The 13,142-nt window shown below is 38.6% G+C and overlaps 1 protein-coding gene across 45 annotated transcripts in view; it reads right to left on the bottom strand.

Annotated features, from left to right (window-relative positions):
- ap3b1a (adaptor related protein complex 3 subunit beta 1a) overlaps positions 1-13,142 on the bottom strand; it is a 118,622-nt gene that overhangs the window by 24,260 nt on the left and 81,220 nt on the right. For 10 of the 45 annotated variants that reach the window (XM_051073076.1, XM_051073075.1, XM_051073071.1 and 7 more), the window contains exons 9-20: positions 10,498-10,595; positions 10,301-10,355; positions 10,144-10,215; positions 9,553-9,615; positions 9,300-9,432; positions 9,084-9,193; positions 8,783-8,959; positions 7,718-7,904; positions 6,644-6,774; positions 5,171-5,327; positions 4,535-4,715; positions 1,568-1,721 (exon numbers count right to left, since the gene is read on the bottom strand). The exons of 3 other annotated variants lie outside the window; for them this stretch is intronic. In XM_051073076.1, coding sequence (XP_050929033.1) covers positions 1,568-1,721; positions 4,535-4,715; positions 5,171-5,327; positions 6,644-6,774; positions 7,718-7,904; positions 8,783-8,959; positions 9,084-9,193; positions 9,300-9,432; positions 9,553-9,615; positions 10,144-10,215; positions 10,301-10,355; positions 10,498-10,595 — 1,518 coding nt within the window. The remainder of the gene's footprint in view (positions 1-1,567; positions 1,722-4,534; positions 4,716-5,170; positions 5,328-6,643; positions 6,775-7,717; positions 7,905-8,782; positions 8,960-9,083; positions 9,194-9,299; positions 9,433-9,552; positions 9,616-10,143; positions 10,216-10,300; positions 10,356-10,497; positions 10,596-13,142) is intronic. 32 more of the 45 variants (XM_051073042.1, XM_051073067.1, XM_051073056.1 and 29 more) reach the window with 11 other exon arrangements.

The following is a 13,142-nucleotide window of genomic DNA, read 5'->3' as shown; positions in this document are numbered from 1 at the left end:
GTCTAAAATTTTCAGTGACCGGTCATGCACAGTGCCGTGTCACAACCGATACACGCCACCTCATGCGACTGAGCCGGGCTTGTCAGGCGTTGGCTTGTGGGAATTGCAACACACGCCTCTATCTCGCACCACAACAGGCCCAATAAAAACGCATTTAAAGATGCGAGCGCTTTTATCACCCTTTCTCCACACCTTCCTAACCAACCAAGGTTCCATTCACGTCACATAAAGAACCATAAAATTCCACTCTGCATACTCCAGGCTGAGCAGATGGAAAGAAAAAACAAAAGGACAGATGAGGGAGTGAGGAATGAGAGTGACAACAAACAATAAAGTTTGAGGCCGTATCTTATCAGATCTTCTCTGATTGACGCTTGGTGGTGGTAACAGAGACGGAAACCTTGTTAGTAAATGGAGGTCTGGGAGAGCAAAGAGAGAGAGAGGTGCATAGCGAGAGAGGGAGAGAAAGATGCATAATTCATAGGCCATGCCCAAATGACAAACTGTATGAAATGAGAATTTCATAGTGCAGAAAAGGAAAGGGAGGGCAAGAAATAATGTGATGAGCATAACAGGTAAGAAAAAGATGGTGAGGGGTGAAACGGAGGCGAATGAAAGACTTGAAGAGAAAAATAAAGCTGATAACGTGGAAGCAGAATTACATCCTCCAGTATAAACTGTGATTTCAAAGCGCCACATGTGGACCTGGGACACAGCAACACCCTGGGAGAACATGGTGTTAATACTCTGAGAGAGTTGGACAGGAAACGGTTTCTCATTTAACCAGTTTACAATAATCACATCTTGCAATGGTTTAAACATGATATGCTGAAGATATATTGTAGAATATCACGGATCAGGGATGAACATTTGGATCTGTTTTCAACTGAACTGAAACTATAGATTACAGTGTGACAAATGCAAGTGTTTTCCTGTAGCTTTAGTTCTATATGTAGCTATAGCTCTTCAACTATCAAATGTTTGGCAATAGCTCCAAATTAGCATCTTTTGTATTTAGTTTGTTTAGATAATAACTGTGTGTTGCCACAGCTACAAAGATCTATATGAACTTAGTCAGTTGTCTATTCCTAATGTCTTCTTAATATCTTTTTATATAGAAGTTGGAGTTCAACACAACACTTTTAGCATAAGGCATTATAGAGACCAATAACTATTTCAATATACATATGGCATGGGAGTGTTGTGTTAAAACAGACTTGGATCAGTTAATCATTGACTGACTGAGTGATACATCATTTACATTTTGAGCTTATTGTATATTTTGCATACATATTCCTTAGCATATTCTGTTCAGATATTGTTAGACATCTGGATGACCCAGAAGAATAAAATTAAATGTATCATGACATAATGATACATATATATAATGTTATAAAACGGGAGAGAAAGTGAGAGAGAGTTATTATGAGTTATTATTTCTTCTGCTCATCAGTGATGTTTCAAAAGTCTGTGATGATGCATTCTCGAATTTAAAAACATTCCTGCTACTCTTGTTCATCCTAGATCCATATAAACTCAGTTTCCTACAGTCAAATCACAATGTCACCTTGGCTTTGGATTTCACATCACTTTTCTTCTTTTGTACTGTGGGAGAGTCTGAATCAGAGTCGTCTTCGGAGTCTGTCTCTGAGCCAGAGGAGGTTTCAGCTGATGAGCTGCTGGCATGGGCTACAGGTCCATTACCATTTTCATCTGAGTCACTGAAACACACAGGAACAGCACACAACTGCCTCAGAAATGGGATCAATACAAGTAATAGAATATATGTAAATATACCCCCCCCCCCCAAGTACTGCACTGCTACTTTATTTTGTTCAGATATTGAAATATTGCTTTTACCACAACATTTACATAAAACATGTACAGCTTCCATGTATATAACTTGTACAAATATTCCAGGAACCATCAAGCAAACTTTGGGATATTTTCCTTCTTTTCCATCAAAACTGAAAGCTTGAGCTTGGCGTGGTCAGAACAACAAAGATCAATCTGTTTTTGTTTGTGAAGTTAATTCAATATTGCATTCACTCAAAAAGATTTTTCCCATCTTTCTCCTCTCTCTTTCACTTGCTCTGTCCCTCTTCAATTTGTCCAGATAATGAGTGTTTACTCCGCCTGCCTGGGATTTTCAGCCGTTAAATTAATGAGGGGAATTGTGACGGTAACTGGCTTTTTAACTTGGGCGATGATGAAAAGCCAGTATTAATTTGGCCTACAGATTTCATTTGCTGCGAACAGGAAAAAGTGATATAAATCACTGTGGGCCTGATTAGGCCCTGCCTGAAATGACTGGGCCATAATGAGGGCATTATGCTGTGTTTGTTGTGGAAGCACTGGGGTGAGCTGCTCTAATTACTGTGTGTATGTGTGTGTGTGCATGTTTGTGTGTGTTTGAGCACTGGGGTGAGTTGCTCTAATTATACTCTCTAATGGAGAGAACAGGGTCAGCCGGCGGCCTGTCACACAGCAAAATCAGGTACATTCTGTGTGAGTTTGTGTGTCCATGAGCAAATGAAGTAGAGTGCATAAGAAACTAAATTTGCCAGTGTGTAAGAGAGTGTGCGTGAGCATATTCAGTAGTAATGACTCAAATCTCATTCATTGGTAACACCAGGCTGCTAAATGACCAATCAAAAGTCATTATCCATTAGCCATGTAAATGTGGGTTACGCTACAGGAGGAAAATTCTCCTTGATTAGCTTGTTAATGGAACTCACACTAACGATATTCTAGCAGCTCTGCCAGCCTGTGTGTGTGTGTGTGTGTGTGTGTGTGAGAGAGAGAGAGAGAGTGGAGAGAGGAAGTGTACATACAGCACACTATGGTAGGTGTGTGTGGGCCACAGACTAAACCTAGAAAGTTGGTATGAGGTTCTCGCTCCTTTCTGAAAACATAGATGTGGATCAAATTTGATAGATTCTTGATATTTGGCCCAAGATTCAGTTGACTAAACTTTTTGTGGTATATATGAGTTCTGAATGAGATTCCAGTCCAAACACTAAATGTAGAATTTTCATTCAAACCATTATTAGGGTTGTGTTGACAGTCATGTTCTCTGTTACCTAGAATTTAGATGGACTTTTCATATTTGATTCCCAAATTTCCAATGTAGTTGTTGCAATTTTAATAGCTATTGATTATTCTCTATGTATACAAACTATGCAATGTACTATTAAATAGTCAGATGCGTGCAGGATGGGTGCACCTACGGCCACAACCATGCCTGGGTGAAACTAAGACTAACTCTTTGTAACTGGTGAAGAATTTATAAGTCAAACAGAGGTCTGTTCATTCATCAAAGTATGGGGTGTATATAAGACAAGCTCTTGTGTCTCAGCCATCCCTGCTGAGCGTACAGAGAAGGGTTATAAGTTGCAAATGACAGTTTAGTTTACAAAGGTGAAAAATTCAAGTGCATACCAGGAATTCATAGAACTGATAGAAGTAAACTATCATGTTAACAACAAACAAAGTGCATAATTGCACCTGTATAACACAGGAGTTCATCTACATGCAGCTCATGGGTACAAACAAGGCCAAACATCCAGCTTGGTGGGTAAATGACCTAAGATACATTTTTTACCATGGGTGCACTGGTTGAAGAACCATTTTGGGCACCAAATGTTGTTATTTTCCAAAAGCAATAAAGTTAAAAAAAAAAAAAAAAAGCACAAAATGGTGTTGCATTTCCAGTATTTAAACCTGAAATTTGGATCCAAGTTTTCTCTAATATCATATCTAATTAATTATCTATTATCTTATATAATTATATTATCTTAGGTAGGTCACACTGTATCCATACTGTGGTGTGAAATTCCAGTATTAGAAACTTCCAGGTGAATTTCTAGAAAGTGCTGCCACCTATCATTTGTCAGAAAATCAAACCCAGAAAACAAATGAAACACAAATATTAACTGCTGCAGAGACTAAAGCTTAGAATCAGAGAACAGCCCAGGTTTTACTCAGAAATAATGAGAGCGCAAGATGGAACATGCAGGAATAAACCTCCTCTTTTTGTCCATTTATGGGAGTGAGCCACTAACTCTTTTTCACTCTATATTTTATAACCACTTCTGATGGCTCTCATCTTGTTTAGGGCAAGTTTTTAAGCAAATCTTTGCTTGGTTTGTCCAAGCTATGCTTAACAATATTGAAAACTTCATACATCCATACAGGTTTGAACAGGATGCAGTGAAAATGTTTGCAGGTTTGAGGAAGAAAAGCTCAAACTGAACAGAAGGAGGTATCGTGCCAGCAGGTGGGCTGTCACATAGATTATAAAAATGGCTGAAGTTTTGAACAGATGGAGGCTGAGCTTATTAATGCAGCAAAGCCCTGATCACATTTGTTGTTGCCTACGACTCTGGTGCTCCTCGCAAACACACACCTGTCTAATTAGCTAAGCCAGAGAGAGAAAAAGAGAAAGAAACAGGTAACATCTGGACACACCAAATTCATGGGGAAGAAAAATGATGCTTTCAGAGTCTGACAGACTAAAGGGATTTCATTGTACCTGTCAGCAGCAGTTGGCTTGCTTTTCTTCTGCGGCGCCTTCTTGGTCTTTTTCTTCTTCTTGTTTTTGTCTGATTCTGATTCACTGGAGCTCTCTTCAGATCCACTTGAACTCTTTCCAGAATCACTGGAGGTCTTTTCTGACTCTTCACTGCTTTCCTCCTCGCTCTCACTGCCTGACTCTGTACAGACATTCATACACATATTAACCAATAACACTGATCAAATAAAGTTGTAATCATTATTCTTTCATGAAGTGAAATCCTGTTTTGATACCATTTATGGTCTGCATTTCATTGATAACAATTCAGTGTGATTACATCTCAATATAGTAGTATAGTAGACCTGTATAAAGTTACTGCTAATACAAACAAAAAAATTCCTACTGCTGTTTCACATTAAAAGCATTCAATTACAGAAACACTGGGTGGCTTTTATTGTGAAGTCACAGAGAACCCACTGCAAAACCACTGAAAGCAGATAAACCAGCTGCTCCTCTGATAAAATAGATGCTCAGTGAGTAAGTTGCACTTGCTGACCACAGGTGTCACCAAGTCAACCAGGACTGAAGTCTCTAAAAGGGAGAAAAACTACTTAACAAAAACATACACCTTTGAACACAGAGACAGAAACAAACCTTCACTGCTGCTGCTGCTGCTGCTGCTGCTGCTGCTATCTTCACTGCCACTGCTATCAGATCCTTCCTCTTCTTTCTCATCTTCGTCATCTGAGTAGAACTTGTCATCAGATTTGGTTTGCTTGGCCTTCCCAACTAATGGTGCCCACTCTTTCACCTAAACAGACACAGTGGAGAGAAGTGAGGCAAATTAAATTACAGCATTCTGTCAAGGACAACACAGCTTTTCCGAGTTACCTATTTTCTGTTAAATCTGCATTATACTTAAAACTAGTGATAAAGTTTGTTGAAACAACTCATTGTGTTCTACTTTTATTGTTGTTTATTGTTTTATTAGGATTTCCATTAGCTGCCACAAAGTTACAACTATAAAGCTTGAGCTGCTTCAGAGAGAAAAAACAGGATCAATAGTATCACTCAATGAAAAACGAAGCCCTTTAATTTTTGCAATTTTAGTTCTTTAACTTGTAACAGGGCACAACAAAGTTCTTATCTTTGAGCTGAATGAAATAGGTGTGTATGTTCATTTTTCCAACAAAAACTTATCCCACAAAACAAAGCATTTATACATCTACATTTGTAACAAACATATAAATCCCTCTGTAATACATCAATTATTAAACAGTTGTCAATATTCTATTAAAATGTTTCTGTTTAGCTAATATTTAGCCTCTGATCTTACGTATTTTCTTAAAGAACAGGACTGGTGACCGGTGGTTTTTTAAATACTATCAACAGATATCATGAAAAGACCAAAACCAGTTATATTACAGATATTTTTCGGCAGAAATTCTAAATTTCGTTTAATATGAAAACAGCCAGTTTCACTGGGCTGTTAGACTTTATATTTAGAGAAGGATCACTGTGGACGGTGCTAATGCCCTTTGGGCGGAAACCCAGATAAAAATCCATTGGAAATATACTACTTATCATCGTTATGTTTGCCACTTCATTTGGTTAGTAATGCTGAACAAGTGCTTGGGAGCAGTGGCCGTCATGACCCTTGATGATATAGTGATACCTTTTGAAGTGTGATGCTCCTTATCAAATATGTTGTTTTCAACCTCTGGCACTTTGCCCTTTCAATCATTAAATATTTTCTAATCTCTCAGTTAACATATTATCTGTAATGTAAGTATCATCGAAAAGAGACAGCATCATAATGAGAGATTCTTGCTGGGAATAATGCCACCAACATCACTGTAATATCACTTGCAAATGATGATGCATTTCATACCACTACAGACACAAGAAGCCTTGACTGTCACAATATATATTTGCATTCTCTATATGTCCAGCAATATCATATCATAAAGTAAACATCTTGTGATACCACTACAGTTTTAATGCCAAAACAATGAGAAACCCTGATTTCTCATTATGTCTGACACAGACAATGAAAGTGAAGAGACATTTTTTGAATAAACATGCTAACAAGTATGAAGAAGTGTGTGAGGAAGGTAGATTCCTTACTGGCTCAATGACCTCCACGTTCCTCACAGACTGGTCAGGAGCAACAGCCGGCCAGTCCGAGAGTTCCTGGTATCCGGTAGCTTTAATGTTGAGACTGTGGGAGAGAGTGCCCAGTTGGTAACGGTCTCGATCTGAAAGTAGAGGACAGAGAAATGACAGAAAATGAAAAAATCAGATAAAATGAAATAAAAATGAACTGTGTTGAGACAATAATAGTGGTGGGTGGCAGAAATGACAAATTGAGGGTAAACAAATTAAAAGATCAAAATAAAGTTAAATGAATGGTGGAGAAATGGGTGATGGCAGTAACCTCAGTCTGTCCTTGATGAGGGAGCCAGTGAGTAAATGTCACTGTATACATTTAGAGAGCTTTAATAGACGATCTAGGCATCCTCTTTCTCATTACACACAAGCATTTTACATCAGTTCTCGGTTTCTGTTTTTGTGTGCACACATACGCACATTCTCTCTTCTCTCTCCCCAGTGGTCAACACAGGAAGATAATCAGTGTCTGTGCCTTGGGAGGTGTGCTCTAAAAACTGTGCTTTGCTAACAAAAAAAGAGAGAAAAAAAGGCTTCAGTCGTGAATATTAAGAATGACAGGGGTGGTTAACGCTTTCCATAAACATCCAGTAGGTGCAAACTGCCTCTGAATTTTAATGTTGTAGAAGGCCGTTTCTGTCCCTTTTGTCAAGGGGGGAGAGAGAGAGAAGAGACAGCTAAATGAGAGAGATTTTTTTCCCCTCTCAGTGTCTGAAAAAGGTTAGCATTAGCTCAATAATTTACCCATCTCATTAGTCCAAGGTAAAGGGGTCTGACCTAACTGCCCTTCAGAGAGACAGACACACCAGAATAATAAATCCACTGCCTGAATCAACTTTGCATACTAGTGGAAATGGAGCCACTGGATGTGAAATAGAGGTCCAGTTAATACGTATTCAGTGATTTGCTTAGATGAACTACCAAACAGGCACAGGAGAGGAATGGTATTTAATTCAAAATTTTCAAACCATTTAGAGGATTTAATGTTTCAAAATAAGGATAAAAGGTTGACGTTATAAATGTATGAACTACCTTTGAAGGCGGACTCAAGCACCGGAGCTGGTTTGGGGGCCAGTAAGATGCGTCGAGCATACTTGTTGAGGGCTCCATTCTTCTCGCTGGGGACTATGAGCTGTCTTATAAAGCGTGTTCGGTCCCTGATATCATAGTTCTGGTCGTATTTGCCGAGGTTCAGGATGTACTGGGTCAGCAGCTTGGTCTGGGGGCAGATAGGGCGTGGTGAGTTGAGAGGTTGGAAGAGAAAAGTAGGATGACATGTAGAGTAGAAGACAGACAAGGATAAAGGTAAGCATGAGTGAGACAAGATTATGCATGAGGGAACAGTTCAACATGCTTATTCAGTCTTTTGTCAAGAGTTAGATAAGAAGGCAGATACCACTCTTATGTCTGTCTATGCAGACGTTTTCCATGAAGGTCAAGGAAACATCTTTTTGATTTTTCAACCACAGCTCTGGTTCAGCCTTGGTTCAACCTAAATAAGTAAAAAAGTCTTCCTCTGGCCCAAAATAGGGAGAAAGAGCACTTGCACTGACATATAATATTTAGGCAGGCATAAAAACAAAACTTACTGCTGCCATGAAGGAAGCATTATAACCCAAATCCTGAACAGCATTGACTTTGTGTCTCAGTCTGTCCTCCTGCGACACATTACAAGGAGCAAGAGGTTTAATGATGTGCTCGTTTGAGGAGGTGGCGTCTGGCCTCATAAACCCAGCTCAGAGGCCAAAATTGCCCCATGTAACTGAATGGGCCTGTAGACACCAAGCTGCACTAGGTGATGCACCATTACATTAAAGCTGTCTTATTCACTGCTCTGTATTTAAACCAGGCATTTAGCACTGACCTGCAGAGGTGTTCAACTGCAGCAAGACAAAGCTGTGTCTTGTGTAATACAAAACTTAAAAGAATGATTCATGACCTCAAATTTAGACAACACAAAACGAATTTATCCCTCAGGTACTATGTGTATAATTATTTCAGAAAACAGTAGCATTAATCCAGAACCACATCTGCCTTATGCTTGGGTCAACACAAGAACAAATAGCTTGATGCTGGTATTGGTATTTTATTTATTACCTGCTTAGAGTTGGTCAGGTAAAGTTTGGCTGCTAGGTTGACTGTCTGCAGCTTGACAATGTCCTCCTCTATCGTGAAAGTCTTTGCCATCTTCCGAAGAACATCAGGTGCAATCTTTGGTACCCTCTCGCAGTACTCTCCCATCAGCCACAGGATGCTTGCTCGGGCCATGGGAACCTAGAAGTGTAGGTGACAAAAGATATATTGTTATCTTAAACACTTCATCTGTTTCTGTCTTAACTTTCATGTTGAACACGTGCAAACAGGTCAACAGCACAAATAACACACTGATGAGTCTTACAGTGATGTTGTCGAAGAGCTTGGCCATGTGTTTGATGATCTCACTGTGCTGGGTGGGCTGAGTCTGAAGCAACTTTTTGATCACAACAACACTCTCAGCCACCACAGTTTCTGCAGAGACAAAATAGGTTCTCACAACACAAAAACACAAAACTGGACTGTTTATTATATTCTATTATACTATATTATACCGTGGAATTGAAACACATTATTTTACCATCTCTGTTGGAAAGGAGCAGCACCAGCCCGTTGAGACAGGTGTCTGTCACCTCAGAGATGTTGGTGGCACATCTGCCGATGGCCTGAATCGTGGCTGCCGCAAATGCCTTGTCCTGACTCTTCACGTAAGTCTGAAAAAAATTAGACCAAAGACAAGTCAAGAGAAGTGTAATAGTCAAAACAAGAGTAGAAACTTAACTGTTAAATGTTGATGTGAAGTAATGGTTCTTAATAGGAAACAAAAGACAAACCTGAAATTCCCTCAGGATAGTAGAGATGTTGGCTTCATTGGCAAGGTTGGTCAGGATCTCCAACTGCAAAAATCATTGAGGAAATTTATTTTAATGTCTAACAAGCTGGTTGTGGTAAAAGCTCAAGTAAAGATCAATAAGATTCTGAGCTTGTAAATTGATGTTCAGAAGCTATTGTGCTTGTTTTGAAGTATGTGGTTGTAAAACAAAAACTGCAGGAGAAAATCGAGCCAGTAAATGTGTAGAAAAGGTTTGTGGTTGCAGAAAAAATATGAGAATGTGTAAAAACAAAAGTGCCATCCTTGAAAGTCAGTAAACAGTTTCCACACCTCTGGCCTTGCGTTCACAGTCAAAAGCAGGACCAAATCTCATACTACTTTCTTCGTCTGTGTACATGTGTAACTACAGTGTCGCACAATGTTTAGAACTAAGTTTCACTGTTTTCTACTTACTACTACTACATTCAGATGTTCACTCAGGTGTTTCTCCCAATCTCCCAGTAACTTCACCAATGATATACAGTATTTTTTTGCATGATGGGACTGATGGGACTTATAAACTATATACATGATGCACAAAATAAACCGTTACCTTCAGTGTTTTGATATGTGTGGCATCTGTAGATCTGACATAGAAACTCTTCATGAAGGGCTCAAACATCCCCTGTTGGAAGATAATTCACGTTATTACACATCCTGCGTCACTGGCACGACACCTTTATTGTTCTGCTGTCCAAAGGCAGACTTACCTTTCTCTGAATGGACATTGTGGCGATATTCTGAAGCACAATGTACTGCACCTCTCTTTGCAAAAGAGAAATAAAATAACATAACCAGACAGCAATAAAATGAGCACATGGAGATACAGTGAACTCAGCATCAAAAGAAAATTGTTCATCACAACATCACATGCAACAAGGAGATTCAGTACATCTTTTTGCGTTACCTGTGGCTTCTTAGTAGTCGAACCAGTGACTTAGTGACAATGCTAACTTCATGTTTAGGGGCCAGATGCCAGTAGAGCTGGGCAACAGACATCACCACCTGAAAACACGCACAGTCAGAAATGAAAAGGATTTAAGTGGCTGGGCGATAAAACAATAATGACAATTATCACAATATAATCTTATATCGTGATAATCTTATATCACAATATAAAATTATATCACAACATAAAATTACAACAGAATTTTCCTCAATAGAAACATAACAAATGCTGATAAATGTTTTTTATAGTTAATTTCCACGCTTAGATAGCATGCACAGAAAAGAAACACAAATTGGCTTTTAGATTAGTTAGATTTAGTATTATATTACTTTTTCGATCTCAGATTTGCGAAATGTTCCTTTGTTTGCCACGTTCTGACCACAATTAAATTTCAACCTTCTCTCAGAAGCAAAAAACAGCCTATAAACTTGAAAGAAATCATGATTAGACATTTATCATGATATTTCTCTATATCAACTGATATGAACAGTTTGGCCATATTGCCTAGCCCTAGATTCAAGTACTTTCCTGCATCTTCTTAGAACATTATTTATTCTTTGATATTTGTTTTAATTTTAACACTCCCCAGAGTGTTGCAACCTTCTAACTCTAAATCTTACTCTAACTTGATTTTATGCTTTTCAACACTTTGACAAGCACTTTAAAACTTTTAAATGCTTTAGTATTATTACACCATTATTTTACCATCTGTCAACCCAAGCTGAAATAAAACACCTTGTGCATTTCTTAGGGCTCTACAAAGGCACTCATGACATGACTCTATAAATGTAATTTTTCAGCTGTGCTTTAAATAGCCAGAGGACGTGTGTCCATCATTGCAGGCAGAATGAAAAGGGTTCAGGCGTCTATGAAGATGGAGGATGTCACTGTGTTGTCGCGAGTAAAGAAACAGCGTGTCACATTTTAATCAACACTTTCATTTGGGAGCATTTTTCCTCCCGCTGCTACACAGTGACAGAGGCCTTGAGACTCCAGGGTGATGGAGATCTGCACTCACTACGTTCATGTATTTTTTTTTTTTTTTTCCCTAGTCTTGGGGAGTGCAGTATGGTGGGGTGTGTGCATGTAGTCTTATGTGTTTGAGTTATGCTTTCAGGTGTGTACATTGTATTTGTGTAATAACATGTATCTTGGAATTATTGGTGGGAAGTTAATTTGATATTGTATATCCTATACAGGGCTGCAGCAGCACTAGATGTTGTTGAGATATGAGCAGAGGCCACATTTAGGGACCTATGTTTCGCCAGTGTTCTCTCAACCGGTTTAAAAATCAGGCATATACATTTACACACACTACACTTTCCCACACTTTAACAATGAATTTCCATCAGCTTCACCCCCGGAGTGTGTTCATTCTACACTTAATGACTTGAAGATAACTGGTTTAAGTCTGTGTTTAAGTGTCTGGCTGACTCACAGCAGTGTTCCTGCTCTGCAGTAGAGGTTTAGTGTTCCTGAGCAGCAGTCTGTGATCTGGATCCATGATGTAAAGGCTTGGCCTCAATCTGGCCTTTTTTCTCCTCAGAGTCAGAGTCATAGAACGTCTTCTCATTGTTCTCATCAAACACAGCACCCTGAAACAAAACAGCACAATATGTCAGATTAATATATCAAACTATCTCAGAAGGTGTACACTCAATACATCATGCATCCACCTGACTATGGAAGACACACCACCATGTTACTACACCAATTACTGTGAACTAAAATTGTACAAATTTCAGCTTTGATGGTTGAAATCAATTGTCCCGTGTGATTTGGGAAAATTGAGTGATATACTGCATCATAAAAATGTTATGTTGCCGGTATTTATACATTTCCCTAGATACTAATTGTGGACAGAAATCCAAAAGTGTAAAATGGCTAAATTGTATAAAATAATTCAATACACAAAGATTTTATATTGAAAAGTAGGAGTTTAACTCAAATGTTGCAATCGAAATTCCTAAATTATGACTACAAAATGGTTCGTAGCTTTTGCATTTCAATTTATACATTTTTGGAATTATATCTTTAAAGGATAAACTGGTGTCATTCTTTATTTTTCTTTTGTGAAAATTCCCTTTTTTTTAGACCATTTTCAAATACTTTCTGACTTCCCCTGCCTGTTTGATTTCAACCCTAACCCACCAGTTTCTGCAGCTGTCATTCAATTAAAAACAGGTCAGAAATATATAGTTTCAATTCCAAAAAGTTTGAGTAATGTACTACAACAGCTGGGCACTATAATTTATCAAAAATCTTACTCTAATAGGAGTAAAGAGTGTATTCATGGAGGAATACTTTCAGCTGCAGGACAGAGTATGTGAGATTGAATGAACTTGAAATGAACTTCAGTACATGTGTGTTGACAGTAATGAGTCACTCATTGCAACAGTGTGGGTCACTGACATTTACTTGAACAACAATGGAGCTCTAAGGGAAAGAGAAATGAGGCATATCAGGCTTTGGATACGCAGACAATACTTGTTAGTTGGACCTGAATGCACTCATGAAACAAGACTCACTTAGATATCATATTCATGATTCTCACCCAGGAGGAAGTGATTTATTGTTAAGAGTTCTTGTTGATATTCAAGACA

Source organism: Lates calcarifer, linkage group LG9 (genome assembly GCF_001640805.2).
Source record: "Lates calcarifer isolate ASB-BC8 linkage group LG9, TLL_Latcal_v3, whole genome shotgun sequence".
Taxonomy (NCBI): Eukaryota; Metazoa; Chordata; class Actinopteri; family Centropomidae; genus Lates; species Lates calcarifer.
Note: the sequence above shows the minus strand (reverse complement) of the source record. Positions and strands in the feature narration are given on the sequence as shown.